General features: G+C 35.6%; 1 protein-coding gene across 2 annotated transcripts in view; it reads left to right on the top strand.

Annotated features, from left to right (window-relative positions):
- LOC149780209 (centrosome-associated protein 350-like) overlaps nt 1-16,970 on the top strand; it is a 379,234-nt gene that overhangs the window by 281,995 nt on the left and 80,269 nt on the right. For both annotated transcript variants that reach the window (XM_089936968.1, XM_089936967.1), the window contains exons 17-19: nt 10,941-11,069; nt 12,623-12,762; nt 15,823-15,927. In XM_089936968.1, coding sequence (XP_089793094.1) covers nt 10,941-11,069; nt 12,623-12,762; nt 15,823-15,927 — 374 coding nt within the window. The remainder of the gene's footprint in view (nt 1-10,940; nt 11,070-12,622; nt 12,763-15,822; nt 15,928-16,970) is intronic.

Raw genomic sequence — 16,970 nt, 5'->3', positions numbered from 1 at the left:
TATGGCTGCCATGTATAGCCTATCTTGTGCTCAAAAATGGTGTTAAACCCTACAACAACAACAACATCCTTGCCATTGCATTAGTTATTACTCAACATCCTTGTCTTTGCAATAGTTATTACTTAACATTCTTGTCTTTGCAATAGTTATTACTTAACATTCTTGTCTTTGCATTAGTTATTACTCAACATCCTTGTCTTTGCAATAGTTATTACTTAACATTCTTGTCTTTGCAATAGTTATTACTCAACATCCTTGCCTTTGCAATATAGTTGTTACTCAACATCCTTGTCTTTGCACTAGTTATTACTCAATATCATTGACCATGCAATGCAGTTATTACTAAACACCCATGTCCTTGCATAAGTTATTACTCAACACCCTTTTATTTGCAATACATGTTACATCAGAATTAACTTGGAGATATATTTGCAACTCACCAGCTACAGATTTATAAACAATAAGTCTTGCCTGTACAGGGTCATTTACAAGTCACCAGCTACAGATTTATAAACAATAAGTCTTGCCTGTACAGGGTCATTTACAAGCTACAGATTTATAAACAATAAGTCTTGCCTGTACAGGGTCATTTACAAGCTACAGATTTATAAACAATAAGTCTTGCCTGTACAGGGTCATTTACAAGCTACAGATTTATAAACAATAAGTCTTGCCTGTACAGGGTCATTTACAAGTCACCAGCTACAGATTTATAAACAATAAGTCTTGCCTGTACAGGGTCATTTACAAGTCACCAGCTACAGATTTATAAACAATAAGTCTTGCCTGTACAGGGTCATTTACAAGTCACCAGCTACAGATTTATAAACAATAAGTCTTGCCTGTACAGGGTCATTTACAAGTCACCAGCTACAGATTTATAAACAATAAGTCTTGCCTGTACAGGGTCAAGAGAAAATTCAATTGGTTTAGTTTTGAGTAATTATCAGTAGCATTGAAGAGAAAAATTTAAAAAAACATGTTAGTCACAGAATTTCATTTCCCTAAATTTCCCTAGGTAAATATTGATTGTTGTCTGGATCAGTAGACATAATTCCCTCAATATAAGACTCTTCACTATAATGGTTCCTGTTTTAAGGCAGGTTTAATGGTCATATATTTTATTTCATTAAGTGGCACATTTAGTAAATTTATATGTATTATCTTGTTCATTATAAGGTGGTCCTACTATAATGCCATATTCCATGGCTCCCATGAATAGTGTTATAACGAGGGGGTACTGTATCATATACTTCATTATAAAGTGGTCTCACTATAAGGCTATACTCCATGGCTCCCATGAACAGTGTTATAACAAGGGGGTACTGTATCATATACTATCATAAGGTGGTCTCACTATAAGGCTATACTTTCATGGCTCCCATGAATAGTATTATAACAAGGAGGTACTGAATCATATACTATCATAAGGTGGTCTCACTATAAGGCTATACTACATGGCTCCCATGAATAGTATTATAACAAGGAGGTACTGTATCATATACTTCATTATAAGGTGGTCTCACTATAAGACTATATGCTCTTTATCTCCCATTATAATTAGGGAGCACTTTATGTAAAAATTATACTTTAATTTTATCAGGTTTATCACTGGGAAAACTTCTATAATCATGTAATACTGTGGATAAAAGCATATCTTGGGTGGATGAAGGTTTGATTTGGTCAGTTTGACATGCAGGAAGATTTAATATAAAATTTTGAAAATTAAGTGAAAGAATATGGGCAAATGACATAGAATCAAAGGGTGGTAGTCGGAATTCTAATATTGAATTTGCCCAGACTGGCTAATATGTATTCCTGGGCAGTGTACTTTACTTCAGTTGCTTCAGTGCTATATAATCTCTATGTATTACTTTTCTGTAAAACACCATATCAAACCAAACAATACAATTTCAAAGTGAAATCATAGACAGGTAGTAGTGTAGATGGCTGGATAACTGGAATACAATCTAGTCATTTATAAATATGTAAAGTAATGGGCATGGTTTCGTGCTATACAGAATTATGTTAGTTTACCTTGAGAAAGTGGAAATTCATTGTTTTCACTGTGTCTGTCTAACAACGATCAGTGTTTTGGTTGACAGTCCATATTAGAACTTGCAAATTTATGACCCACATAACCTGTTGTTACCAAATATATTTAATTATAGATAGCATTACCATAAAATTATTGTATAGTAACCTTCACCCAAAATAGGTAAGAAAGCCTTGAGTGTAAATGCTGAATTTTAATTTGGATAATTAAAAAACTCATGGGACTGGAATAGAACAGTTGTAGAATTTCCTCTCTTGCCAAGACAGGAAGCAAACATTCTACAGGTGTGAACAAAATTTCTATAGAAGCAATTGAACATTTTGAACATTTGTTTCTTAGAACTACATTTATCTGTCACATTAAGGCATATTTGTAAGCTCAGACACTCTCAGACACTCATTACAGATAGGAATGGTGATGGACCTATGTTTAGTGATCAGGGTGCTAGACTTGCAATCAGAAGGGCATGGGTTCAAATCCTGTGCAGGCCAGGCTGTGTTCATGTGCCGGCACTTTATTATTGCCTGTGCTGACCAGATTAGGTCTGTAACCATGAGGCATTCATGGGCAAGGCACTTTATTTCATGTGTAGACCAGACTGGGTCTGACACCATGGGGGAGGGTGTTCATGGACATGACACTTTGTTTCATTATCCTCAGTGTAATATAACCTTTTGTTTGTTAAGGTACTGTTAAACATGAAAGGAACACAAAATATAAAAGACTGCCAGTACATTTTTGGGATCACTATAGTTTTGGTATTGAACTTCCCCACAGTACAAGGTAATCTAGTGCCAATTTTATTGCCCCTTTGAACAGTCTTATAGTGAGGAAGCAACATACTTAAAAACAGGCCTACATTGATGGCCCATATTAAGTTATTCAAATGAAATTTATTGGATCATGAATAACACAACTGTACAGGTACCATGCTTCATTTGCAATTCAGAGGTCTTGGATTTGATCCTGTTTCTAGCACATGCAAAAACTGTACAAAGTAAAATAGTCAGCCATCAAAACTGACTGTTTTCCTCTAGGTCAACATAGAACCAAAATGACAATAGCACAGAAATTTGACTTAGACTCCAGACCAGACAGTTTTAATTTTTATCGGTAACTTGACATGAATGGAGGGATAACCAGGTTTCACAATTATCTAAACATTATTTTCTCTTCAAATCTGAAAATTCATAGTCATCTAAGGACTTGAAGTATAATTTCTGGTTTCAATCTTCTGCTCTTAGTTTTAAGATTGTTGGGGGAGGGGGTGATGAGGGTTCACGTTCCCCAATCTTGTCATTCTCAATCCTCATGGCAAGATCTGAAGTATCCACATATTTGTGCTTGCCAGAATCCTATTTAGTCTGGTTTGGTTTGGTGGTTCTTTTTGTGGCTCAGCAATCAAGATAGTTTTTTTTTAAAGTGCCAAGGCAATAGGAGTAAAATGCCTTGCCCAAGAATACACTATGGTAGCTGATCCAGGCAGATATAGCATTTAAACAACACAGTCATCAATGAGCCATCATAGCTCCTTCCTCCATTAGCCATCTCTTACGACATGCAGGAATGTGCATCAGGCCTACTCTGCCCCACCCCCAAGCATGCAGGGTGATGCAAGAATTGTAACAAAAGCTAACTTTTTAAAAATTTGTATATGCTTACCATTAAGTGTAGCATATTGTTATCGTGTCATCTATATGTCTGTTACCGGATTTAATTTCTGTGAAATGATTTGACCTGTCTCCCATCTACAGATACCAAGCTATGTGTATGGTCTGAACTTGAAGCAATGAAGGATCTATCAATTTTGAAATCAAAAGCTCAGTGCTAGCACTTGGGCTAAAAAAGAACCCAATTAATCTCAAGGTAGAGGTCAAACATGGCAGAATGTTTCTTAGCATATTGCTCTAACAGAGTTTTGTCCAAAGTGGCTTCTCAAATAATGGTGTGTCTTCCTTAAGAACCATGGTGGAAATAATATACTTTCGACAGAGGTTTCTCAAGACAGTTAAACAACATATCAAACACCAGTTTCTACCAAATAGCTGGAAATTATCCTTATATATGTCTTTCAATCAATAGTACCACCTGCTTTATTGCTAGTACATTTGGAGGCCATGTCTAGCCTAGAGGTCTAAGTCACTCACCTTTACTGATTATTAACACATATCATCTTAGTCCACATAGGTCTCAACTCAGTGTGGGTAGTCCACATAGGTCTCAGTTCAATGTGGGTAGTCCACATAGGTCTTAACTCAATGTGGGTAGTCCACATAGGTCTCAACTCAGTGTGGGTAGTCCACATAGGTCTCAGTTCAATGTGGGTAGTCCACATAGGTCTCAACTCAATGTGGCTAGTCCACATAGGTCTCAACTCAATGTGGCTAGTCCACATAGGTCTCAACTCAATGTGGGTAGTCCACATAGGTCTCAACTCAATGTGGCTAGTCCACATAGGTCTCAACTCAGTGTGGGTAGTCCACATAGGTCTCAACTCAATGTGGGTAGTCCACATAGGTCTCAACTCAATGTGGCTAGTCCACATAGGTCTCAACTCAATGTGGCTAGTCCACATAGGTCTCAACTCAGTGTGGGTAGTCCACATAGGTCTCAACTCAGTGTGGGTAGTCCACATAGGTCTCAACTCAATGTGGGTAGTCCACATAGGTCTCAACTCAATGTGGATAGTCCACATAGGTCTCAACTCAATGTGGCTAGTCCACATAGGTCTCAACTCAATGTGGCTAGTCCACATAGGTCTCAACTCAATGTGGGTAGTCCACATAGGTCTCAACTCAATGTGGGTAGTCCACATAGGTCTCAACTCAATGTGGGTAGTCCACATAGGTCTCAGTTCAATGTGGGTAGTCCACATAGGTCTCAACTCAATGTGGGAATGCGAGAAAGCTTTCCAGTAGCTTTCAGTGGGTTGATGGTTCTTCCAAGGATTGTCCAGGCTATTCTTTCACCAAAATATATTGGTGCCCCGAGTGGCTGAGTGGTCTAAAGTGCTCTCCGTTAAGAATCACTGCCGTCTCACCTCTGTCTGCATGGGTTCGAGTCCAGGATTCGGCTAACGTGGTTATGTGAGAAAGCTCGCCAGTAGCTTCTCGTGGGTTGGTGGTTCTTCCCGGGGTTTTTCCGGGTTCTTCCTCCACCATTAATACTGGCCGCCATACATAGCCTATCGTGTGCTAAAATATGGCGTTAAACCCCACAACAACAACAACAACCAAAATATATTGACTGCCATGTATAGCCTATGTGCTGAAGAATGGCATTCAACCCACACAAAAAAAGAAGTGACCAATGTATACAAAATAATCCATATCAGGCCCACTTGGGTCATCTGTTTTATTAAATCTTTATCAGCTAATGAAATTGTCTTTTATATTTTCATTTTGCGCTGGTGGGTGGAATTTGCATATTCAGACCATATATTCGAAAATGAATAATTGCTGTTTATTAAGGCTGTTTAGTCAGAAAACTGATTTAAAATTTAAAAAATGAAATGAAAGCAGGTTGAAAGAATAATCATATGTAACAAGAATGGTCACAGTGGTATAGGGTGTTACCTTTCAGTCATTAAATATCTAATGCAGATGAATTATTCATAAGTTGTTGGATGCAAGACTTAAATCTGGATTAGATTTCATTTGAATAATAATTCCATTTGAAATACACAGTTCTTCGGTATAGGGTTTTAGTCTTTGCACTCTCTCACTTAGCTCTTGTTCCACATGTTCAGTGATAAAATTGTAAGAGGATTATTTCGGGAAATTTGGGATGCATTGAAATGCATGGCCAGTGCAAAGGGTTTATTTATCAAAAGATTGTATAATGCTCAAAGTTCAGTAATCTAAAATGTATCATTTGACTTTTTATTTCCAAAATAAAAATTGCAATGATTGTTTCCTCTGTGATAAATCCAGGGGACTATGTTTATATATATTTTTTTTAATTTCAGAACAGAAATGTTGACTTTCAGTTGAAAAGAAGGTTTTTTTTTTCTTCTTTAAATGTTTCAAAACAAATTTTAGTAGCAAAATGTTTTGTATAGGTTGAGCCTAAAAGTTTTGGGAATTTTTCTTTCTTTTGTACATAATGATTTTCTCTTGGAGTTTTCCTTTATATTGTATAGAATGAGCTTGTCTTGGAGTTTTCCTATATATTGTATAGGATGAGCTTGTCTTGGAGTTTTCCTATAAATTGTACAGGATGAGCTTGTGTTGGAGTTTTCCTATATATTGTACAGGATGAGCTTGTGTTGGAGTTTTCCTATATATTGTATATGATGAGCTTGTCTTGGAGTTTTCCTATATATTGTACAGGATGAGCTTGTCTTGGAGTTTTCCTATATATTGTACAGGATGAGCTTGTCTTGGAGTTTTCCTATATATTGTACAGTATGAGTTTGTCTTGGAGATTTCCTTTATATTGTACAGGATGAGCTTGTCTTGGAGTTTTCCTATATATTGTATAGGATGAGCTTGTCTTGGAGTTTTCCTATAAATTGTACAGGATGAGCTTGTCTTGGAGTTTTCCTATATATTGTACAGGATGAGCTTGTCTTGGAGTTTTCCTATATATTGTATAGGATGAGCTTGTCTTGGAGTTTTCCTGTATATTGTACAGAATGAGCTTGTGTTGAGTTTTCCTTTATATTGTACAGGATGAGCTTGTGTTGGAGTGTTCCTATATATTGTACAGGATGAGCTTGTCTTGGAGTTTTCCTATATATTGTACAGTGTGAGCTTGTCTTGGAGTTTTCCTATATATTGTACAGGATGAGCTTGTGTTGAGTTTTCCTATATATTGTACAGGATGAGCTTGTGTTGAGTTTTCCTTTATATTGTACAGGATGAGCTTGTCTTGGAGTTTTCCTGTATATTATATAGGATGAGCTTGTCTTGGAGTTTTCCTATAAATTGTACAGGATGAGCTTGTGTTGGAGTTTTCCTATATATTGTACAAAATGAGCTTGTGTTGGAGTTTTCCTATATATTGTATAGGATGAGCTTGTCTTGAGTTTTCCTATATATTGTACAGAATGAGCTTGTCTTGAGTTTTCCTTTATATTGTACAGGATGAGCTTGTGTTGAGTTTTCCTTTATATTGTACAGGATGAGCTTGTCTTGGAGTTTTCCTATAAATTGTACAGGATGAGCTTGTGTTGGAGTTTTCCTATATATTGTACAGGATGAGCTTGTCTTGGAGTTTTCTTATATATTGTACAGTATGAGTTTGTCTTGGAGATTTCCTTTATATTGTATAGGATGAGCTTGTGTTGGAGTTTTCCTATATATTGTACAGAATGAGCTTGTGTTGAGTTTTCCTTTGTATTGTACAGGATGAGCTTGTGTTGGAGTTTTCCTATATATTGTACAGGATGAGCTTGTCTTGGAGTTTTCCTATATATTGTACAGTGTGAGCTTGTCTTGGAGTTTTCCTATATATTGTACAGGTTGAGCTAGTCTTGAAGTTTTCCAATATATTGTACAGGATGAGCTTGTGTTGGAGTTTTCCTATATATTGTATAGGATGAGCTTGTCTTGGAGTTTTCCTATATATTGTATAGGATGAGCTTGTCTTGAGTTTTCCTATATATTGTACAGAATGAGCTTGTGTTGGAGTTTTCCTATATATTGTACAGGATGAGCTTGTGTTGGAGTTTTCCTATATATTGTACAGGATGAGCTTGTGTTGGAGTTTTCCTATATATTGTACAGTGTGAGCATGTCTTGGAGTTTTCCTATATATTGTACAGGATGAGCTTGTGTTGAGTTTTCCTATAAATTGTACAGGATGAGCTTGTGTTGGAGTTTTCCTTTATATTGTACAGGATGAGCTTGTGTTGGAGTTTTCCTATATATTGTACAGTATGAGTTTGTCTTGGAGATTTCCTATATATTGTACAGTATGAGTTTGCCTTGGAGATTTCCTATAAATTGTACAGGATGAGCTTGTGATGGAGTTTTCCTTTATATTGTACAGGATGAGCTTGTGTTGGAGTTTTCCTATATACTGTACAGGATGAGCTTGTGATGGAGTTTTCCTTTATATTGTACAGGATGAGCTTGTCTTGGAGTTTTCCTATATATTGTACAGGATGAGCTTGTCTTGGAGTTTTCCTATATATTTCAACAAATACAATCACAGAAGCTCAGTTGGGTGAGCAGTGAGTCCAAAGGTCTTGGGTTTGGGACCTAATCGTGGCAGCCTGGAAAATCTGCCCTGATGTTTGTTTGCACATGGCACTTGGCGCCTGTTTTAGTGGCATGCTAAAGGCAAATGAAGAGCTGAAAGTTCCATTAAACACAACCAGCAACATGACATAAAGGGCATGACCATTGTCCAAAAGAGTATATTATATAAAAAAACGTATTTAATGACCAAGTGATACATTAATAATTTTAGATTTAGGATAATGATTCTCAGCTATATGTTGATTTAATTTGTAACTGTTTGCTTATGGACTATAAGAAGCGTTTTGACCAATGGACTTACAACAATGGACAGTAGCATTTTTTGGGTCCAGAGTGAACAAAACTTAATTCTCCACTTTTAGTACACACTTGTCATTTCAAGAACATCTTGGTTTAAGTTCCCCTGAGAGCATTGTTGTTATGCCCATTATGTATGAAAAATTTGGGAAGAAGGTGGATAAATAAAGGCAAAGTTCACAAAATGTGATGTTCAGTTTTTGTGTTTTTATTTTATTGTTTTGCAGTTTTTAGCTTGGAAGGTTTCATCCCTCCAAATCTAAGGCATGCATGTTTACTCTTCTGTTACTAAGATCAGCTTATGTTTCTAATAATATGCACTTTTACACATTTAGGCTTTTGTCCTCCTTGCCATGAAGAAAATTGCTAAAGATAAGCAAAGGGACACAACTCAAACTCAGACTTGTCTTCTTTGAGATAGTTCCATAGCTTATGTTTAGTTCTTCAAACAATGCATCATTTCAATAGCAATGTTGTTCTTCAAACAATGCATCTTTTCAATAGCAAGGTACTTCAAACAATGCATCATTTCAGTAGCAATGTACTTCAAACAATGCATCTTTTCAATAGCAATGTACTTCAAACAATGCATCTTTTCAATAGCAAGGTACTTCAAACAATGCATCTTTTCAGTAACAGTGGACTTCAAACAATGCATCATTTCAGTAGCAGTGTTGTTCTTCAAACAATGCATCTTTTCAATAGCAATGTACTTCAAACAATGCATCTTTTCAATAGCAGTGTTGTTCTTCAAACAATGCATCTTTTCAATAGCAATGTACTTCAAACAATGCATCTTTTCAATAACAGTGGACTTCGAGCAATGCATCATTTCAGTAGCAATGTACTTCAAACAATGCATCTTTTCAATAGCAATGTACTTCAAACAATGCATCTTTTCAATAGCAAGGTACTTCAAACAATGCATCTTTTCAATAACAGTGGACTTCAAACAATGCATCATTTCAGTAGCAGTGTTGTTCTTCAAACAATGCATCTTTTCAATAGCAATGTACTTCAAACAATGCATCATTTCAATAGCAGTGTTGTTCTTCAAACAATGCATCTTTTCAATAACAGTGGACTTCAAACAATGCATCTTTTCATGGGTCTGTGGTTCTTACCTGGGTTTTCCAGGGTTCTTCCTCCACCATTAATACTGGCCGCCATGTATAGCCTATCTTGTGCTGAAAATGGCATTAAACCCTTGAACAACAACAACTACAAACAATGCATCATTTCAATAGCAATGTACTTCAGACAATATATCATTTCAATAGCAGATGCTCATAAAAGGTAATGGGTTAAATGTTTTCTTTAAAATATTTATGATTTTTAAAATATGTATTCTCTGTTAGGTGATAAGGAAAGAAAATAATAAACAGATAATTCAGAGTACATATTTTTAGAGATATTTTGCCTTTTGTTTATGATCATAAAAAGGAAAATGATTATTACATCTCATAATGTATGCTCATCCCTTTAATTGTGTTTAATTTAGTTTTACCCAAATTCCCCAAACTATAAGCATTCTCAAGACTTTGAGAAATCAGAGTGGCTTCCCCAATGGCACATCTTAGAATAGACCCTGAGACAGGCTCTCACAATAACATGTCTAACAATAGATTATGAGTGAATCCCACAATAACATCATACAAGAGACATAGAATGGCTCCCACATTAACATGCCTAATGATAGACTCTGGGTGGCTCCTGCAATAACATGTCTTACAATAGAGTGAGTGGTTCCCACAATAACATGTCTAACAATAGACTTTGGGTGGCTTGTGCAATAATGTGTCTTACAACAGACTGAGTGGTTACCACAATAACATATACTGGTAGACTCTGAGTGGCTTCTGCAATAACATGTGTTACAATAGGCTGAGTGGTTCATACAATAGCATGTGTAATAATAGACTGAGTTGTTCCTACAACTACATGTCTTACAATAGACTGAGTGGTTCCCACAATAACATGTCTTACAGTAGACTCTGATTGGCTTCTTACACTAAACTGAGTGGCTTCTGCAATAACATTTTTTACTTCCCACAATAACATATATAATGATAGACTGTTTGGCTCTTGCAATAACATGTTTTCCAATAGAATGAGTGGTTTCTACAATAACATGTATACTCTGAGTGGTTCCTACAATAACCTGTTTTACAATAGACTGACTGGTTCCTACAATAACGTCTTACAATAGACTGATTGGTTCCTACAATAACATGTCTTACAATAGACTGAGCGGCTCCTGCAATAACATGTCTTAAAATAGACTCTGAGACTGCAATCATTACCCTTAATAGCCATTTATCACTTGGATTAAATAAAAACATTAAATGTTCTTGAGTTGATAACAAAAATTATATTTCCAGGTGGTGCCAGCAATCCTCCCCATGCCAACAGATCGGATGACCTGAACTCGGGCCAGGATTTCCGGACTCGCTATGATAGATTGATAGGTGCCAGTGATGACTACACTGTGTTCAAAAGCAACCTTCCTGGTATGTCATGCATGATTGTCATAGCTGTATTTGTTGATGCCATTACCATATTCTATGGAAGAGGCTGTTTTCTTCTGTATCATCTAATATTTGAATTAGTCACAACTTAGTTTCTTTTCGATGACATGGAGCTTAATGGACAAAATGACATTTGGATGACTGTGGACTTAATGGATAAAATGACATTTGGATGACTGGACTTATCGGATAAAATTACATTTGATGACTGTGGACTTAATGGATAAAATGACATTTGGATGACTGGACTTAATGGATAAAATGACATTTGGATGACTGGACTTAATGGATAAAATGACATTTGATGACTGTGGACTTGATGGACAAAATGACATTTGGATGACTGGACTTCATGGACAAAATGACATTTGAATAACTTTGGACTTGATGGATAAAATGGGATTTAGATAACTTTGGACTTGATGGATACAATGATATTTGGATAACTTTGGACTTGATGGATACAATGGGATTTAGATAACTTTGGACTTGATGTATACAATGATATTTGGATAACTTTGGACTTGATGGATAAAATGATATTTGGATAACTTTGGACTTGATGGATACATTGATATTTGGATAACTTTGGACTTGATGGATACATTGATATTTGGATAACTTTGAACTTGATGGATAAAATGATATTTGGATATCTTTGGACTTGATGGATACATTAATATTTGGATAACTTTGGACTTGATGGATACAATGATATTTGGATAACTTTGGACTAGATGGATACAGTGATGTTTGGCATGAGGATTTCTAGGCAGAAGATTTGGTTTGATTTACAAAATTTTCTGGCAAAATAATTTAACTTTGCTCTTGTATATTAACCAGCCTTTCTTTAATTTCACCATGTTGCAGAGGGCATCTGTTTTGTGTAGAAACATTTCTAGTCGCACAAGCTAATGCACATTATTCCACATAAATCAATTTTAGTTGAAGATACATGTTTTGTTTTTCTCTAAAATGCATGTTGTCAAACTAAAATGCAATTCCTGCAGTAAAACTTGACTTATGATTAGAACACTAGAGACTACTGGACTGTATTGGAATTAGTAGTATAATAGGACTGTATTGGAATTAGTAGTATAATAGGACTGTATTGGAATTAGTATTATAATAGGACTGTAATGGAATTAGTAGTATAATAGGACTGTATTGGAATTAGTAGTATAATAGGACTATAATGGAATTAGTAGTATAATAGGACTGTATTGGAATTAGTAGTATAATAGGACTGTATTGGAATTAGTAGTATAATAGGACTGTAATGGAATTAGTAGTATAATAGGACTGTATTGGAATTAGTAGTATAATAGGACTGTATTGGAATTAGTAGTATAATAGGACTGTATTGGAATTAGTAGTATAATAGGACTGTATATTACAATTAGTAGTATAATAGGTAAGGAAATCAGCTGAGTAGAAAGGGAAGTGTTTTGTTTCAGGAATTCAGTAATCTGATACTAGCTGATACTAACTACAAAGTCAACAACAATAATAATGACAAAACTATTGTATTTCAGGGTCAGGTCCTTCCAGGCATATTGGTGAGGTTGGTCCAGTAGACAATTTTACTCGCACTTTAAATGCCTTCCAAAACCAGACTGTGCCCTCATCTTTCTTATCAAAGGAACAAAGAGGAACAGGCCAGAAGAAACCTGAGGTTTGTTTTCCAACAGCAAAGTGGTTAACACTATAAAGTCCTTGGCTTAGCACTTCATAACCTTGACTGTATCTAGAACTTTGCTACTTTAAGTTGTTATCATAGTCATTGTAAAATCTGTCCAGTGATTTCTTAGATTGTCTTAAACAGGTTTTATTCCACTGAAGAACTTTGGGCTAGATTGCAAAACAGTTGTGGCTAACAAATTGATGATGTATGTCTAGAAAGCTATGTCTGTTCATTTATCCATCTGGTTGAACAATGAGGTTAAATTTTATGTCAAGGTCATTTTCTCAGACACTATTGCACATAGAGTTACATAAATTAGTACTCAAATGTGTCATGTAGAGTGCTACAACTTTTACTGAAAGTTAGGTCACTTTGACCTATATTTCATGGTTCATTTGTTCAGGTTAAATTTTGCATTTCGTTTATCTTCTGTAGGTTAGGGTTGCATTTAGGTCATTTTCTCTGACACTATTACTCATACAAAAGTTAGTATTTGGCTGTGTCATGTGGAGTACTACACCCTTTAGTAAGAATTGGATCACTGACCTGTATTTCACAGTCCATTCATTTAGATGAACCATTGCAATTATCTCATTTTCTTGGATGCTATTGCCTATGGAGTCATTGTACCATGAGTAAGTACTACAGTCATCAGTTAAAACTATCACTAACCTATGTTTCAGGATTTTGTGTCTTTCTTTGCATTGGGTGGAGTTCAGTTTCTCATGGTTTCTCCAAGGTAGGGTCTGTGTTTTGGGAGCATTTTCTTAAACACTGTTGCTCATACAGTTACATGAGTTAATATTTCTGTGTCATATGGCTTACTGCACTTGTTTAGTGAAAATTAGGTTTGTGTGACCTATCTTTGCCTTATGTTTAGTCTCACTCTCTCAAGGTTAAGGCTTGAATTTGACTCAGGTTCTTACACTGTTGCTTTCTTAATCATTTAACGTTGGATAAAGATGCATCTTGAGGGGTAGTATACATTTTTCATTCTAAATTAGGTCACTATGACCTATTTTCCCACCTGTGCTAAGCTTTTAACTTAGCTGTTTTTCAGACACTATTGTCTGCAATTGTATAACTTGGAATATGATACATCATGAAGACTTACATTTTGTCAAAAATAGGTTAGTGTGACCTATCTTTTCACATTTGGATATATGTATTAAGCTTTGTTTTAGCTGTCTCTGACACTGTTGCCTGCAGTCATGTAACATTTTATGTAGAAGCATGGTATAATCAGTACTGCACTTTTCAGTTAAAACTAAGTCACTGTGACCTATATTTCATACTTAAGTCATCTACTTTTAACTTTTTATTTAGCTTCTTTTAATAGGCACTGTTATTGCAGATTGAAGTGACTTGATACATGGAGTACATCACAAGAAGTACAACACAATTTACACCAAACAATGCTATGTAATCCAGCCATACCCCCTTTGGCAAATTTCTTCATGATGTTGCCATTTCAACAGAATAGTGGAATTTTCATAATTGCCATTTTTGTCACTTGATTTATCTGCAAGTATTAAGAACTATAGGTAATATCTAAGAATGAAGAGAGACATGGATAGTGCAGTGGAAGCAGATTGTGTTAGACCCATGGGATCCAGGTTCAATCCCAGATGTGGCAATGCAAAAGTCAGTGACTTTAGTTACCTCCACTTTTGTCAAGCTCATATAAGTGTGAAATGTGACATAGTAGACAGTTATAATTCCGTAACCCCTTCATATAAGAGTGAAATGTGACATAGTAGACAGTTATAATTCTGTAACCCCTTCATATAAGTGTGAAATGTGACATAGTAGACAGTTATAATTCTGTAACCCCTTCATATACGTGTGAAATGTGACATAGTAGTCAGTTATATTTCTGTAACCCCTTCATATAAGTGTGAAATGTGACATAGTAGACAGTTATAATTCCGTAACCCCTTCATGGATTTTCTACTTTCTTGGGGTGGATCATTATGAAGCTTAAAGCTGGTTCAATCAGTTTCTCATTTGCCTCTATTACATTGGATTAATGAGGTCACAGTCATAGAAAATTAGCATTAAAATTTTGGTTGAAGTTAGTCATTTGCTAATATTTCCTAAATTTAATAGATTCCCATTATACTTTACATGAATCATTTTGTAAAATGCTCACTTACCCATGTGACCTTAGATTCAAAAGTCATAGAAAATGGTTTTGGTTAAAATTTTGTAATTTGCTTACATATCTTATACTATGGAGTTCTTATCATACTTGGCTTGAATCATTTTGAAGTTAAGATAGTTCATTCTGTGACGCACATGCATTTCTCTTTGAGGTTTGAGTGAAGGTCACAGTCATACAGAGTTTGTGGTTAGGACTTGATTAAAGTTTTTCATTTCCTTATATTTATTTTCTTCATAATTATGAAACAAAAAAATGAAATTAAAGACCTATGCAGCCTTTTAACCTTGGGGGTCAAAGTCATACATTTTATAGCACTTCTTGCGGGGGGGGGGGGGGGGCAGCTTAACATGCAGGCCCTGACCTCCTTGTTACTGCTTTCTTCCTGCAATCTTCATGATCCTACAAAACCAGAACCCACTCAGCCTATATTGGCATACAGAATTGCAGATATTAGTCAGGGGAAAATATAATAAAACTGCACTTCCTTGCCAACTGTTTGCATCATAAATATTGGATCCCGCATCATAAATATTGGATCCCTCTCTTAAGTACTGATATCATCAGTATTATGACATCATAATATGCATGATATCCAAAATGAGGTTGCTGTGGCTTACAGTCAGATTTTTATAGCAATAATCTTTCTTGCATTTTGTTTGCCTTAAATGTTTGAATTGGCATGATTTGTTTGCATCATTAAATTTGGTTCAGCTTAGTGAATGCTCACAAAACTATTTTTATTTAACTTCATCTTTGCCCAGACCTTGGTCTGGCTTTCTATTATGTACCACATCAAATGTGCTAATTCATGTGATTTGTTTTAAGTTTTAAATTATTGAGAAAATAAATATTTAAAAGATCTAATGAAGAGATTTCTTTCCCTGCAGGATATTGGCGAAGAATCCACCATTACAGAGAGTTCCACATTTAGTGAGATCACCATTACTGATGAGTCTGAGAATGACTCTGTGGGAGGATCCCCAACAAGAAAGGTATTTTTGCTCTTTTTGTCTGTCTGTCTGTCTGTTGCCTTCTTCTCATACTTTGTGTCCAGCTGGCTTTTTTTACATTCCCTCATTGTATCCTCTCACTCCCCTCCGCCTACCCCACCCCCCTTGTACTCTCTGTACTATTTTGGCTTTATAGGCCCTTTGAAGCCTATGGCATGTTATCCACTCTCTTTGCTAAAAATAGTTTTTTTTATTTCTAATTGGAACCATATTTCTAAATTTAGCTCTTTGAACCTTGAAAAAGCAAGTCTGGTTAAATCAAGGATATTACTGAAGTTTTAAGCCTAAGAGGAAATGATTAGACTTGGTGAAGGGTAATTTAGCTCCTTTGAGAAAGTTGAACAGCTTCTGTGCAGTACTTAAGACAGAATAATTTCAATATAAAATGTTCATGAAAGATTATTGCTGATGCTGTAGTAATAATGCCAAATTACTTAGAGTTTGTGCCCTTCTTTATTTGCCAAAGCATGTATTATATCCATGTATAATAATAAGTAGTTGAAAAAATTTGGAAACATGTGAGAAATGTGAACACATCATTGAAAAAAATGTCAGAGTTTTACCATTCCTTGCTGTCATATCCATGAAAATACCCAGCATAATGTATGGATAATGAAGCACTTTATTATTTTCTTTAGACACTGTTCCATACTGAGTAATGTGAAGGCATTTACAATGTCTGATTCAAACATATGGCTGTTTCAAGAAATTTGTGACTGCATTTATGATCATGTTTTTCACAAACACTATTTGCTAATACACTAACAAATGGAACACAAGAGTGCATTTGCTCTTCGCTTCATAGACCAGATGAACTTAGGGGTGATAGCCTATTGTCCATCACCTAAGCTTATGGGATGACCTGTCGCCCATCCATATGTTGGCATAAGTTTGTTACTGGTATTTGTTCTAAACTACTTGGAGGGTTAAAATGATGACTGATTAGTCAAAAAAGAAAATGGTACCAGTCTGAAATCCAGTATTGCAACCATCTGGAAAATTTTGTTATCACTGTTCCTCCTCAA

This window comes from Sinohyriopsis cumingii, chromosome 16, assembly GCF_028554795.1.
Source record: "Sinohyriopsis cumingii isolate HCF-2022 chromosome 16, ASM2855479v2, whole genome shotgun sequence".
In the NCBI taxonomy this organism is placed as follows: domain Eukaryota; kingdom Metazoa; phylum Mollusca; class Bivalvia; order Unionida; family Unionidae; genus Sinohyriopsis; species Sinohyriopsis cumingii.
This window is presented reverse-complemented; position numbering and strand designations above follow the sequence as displayed.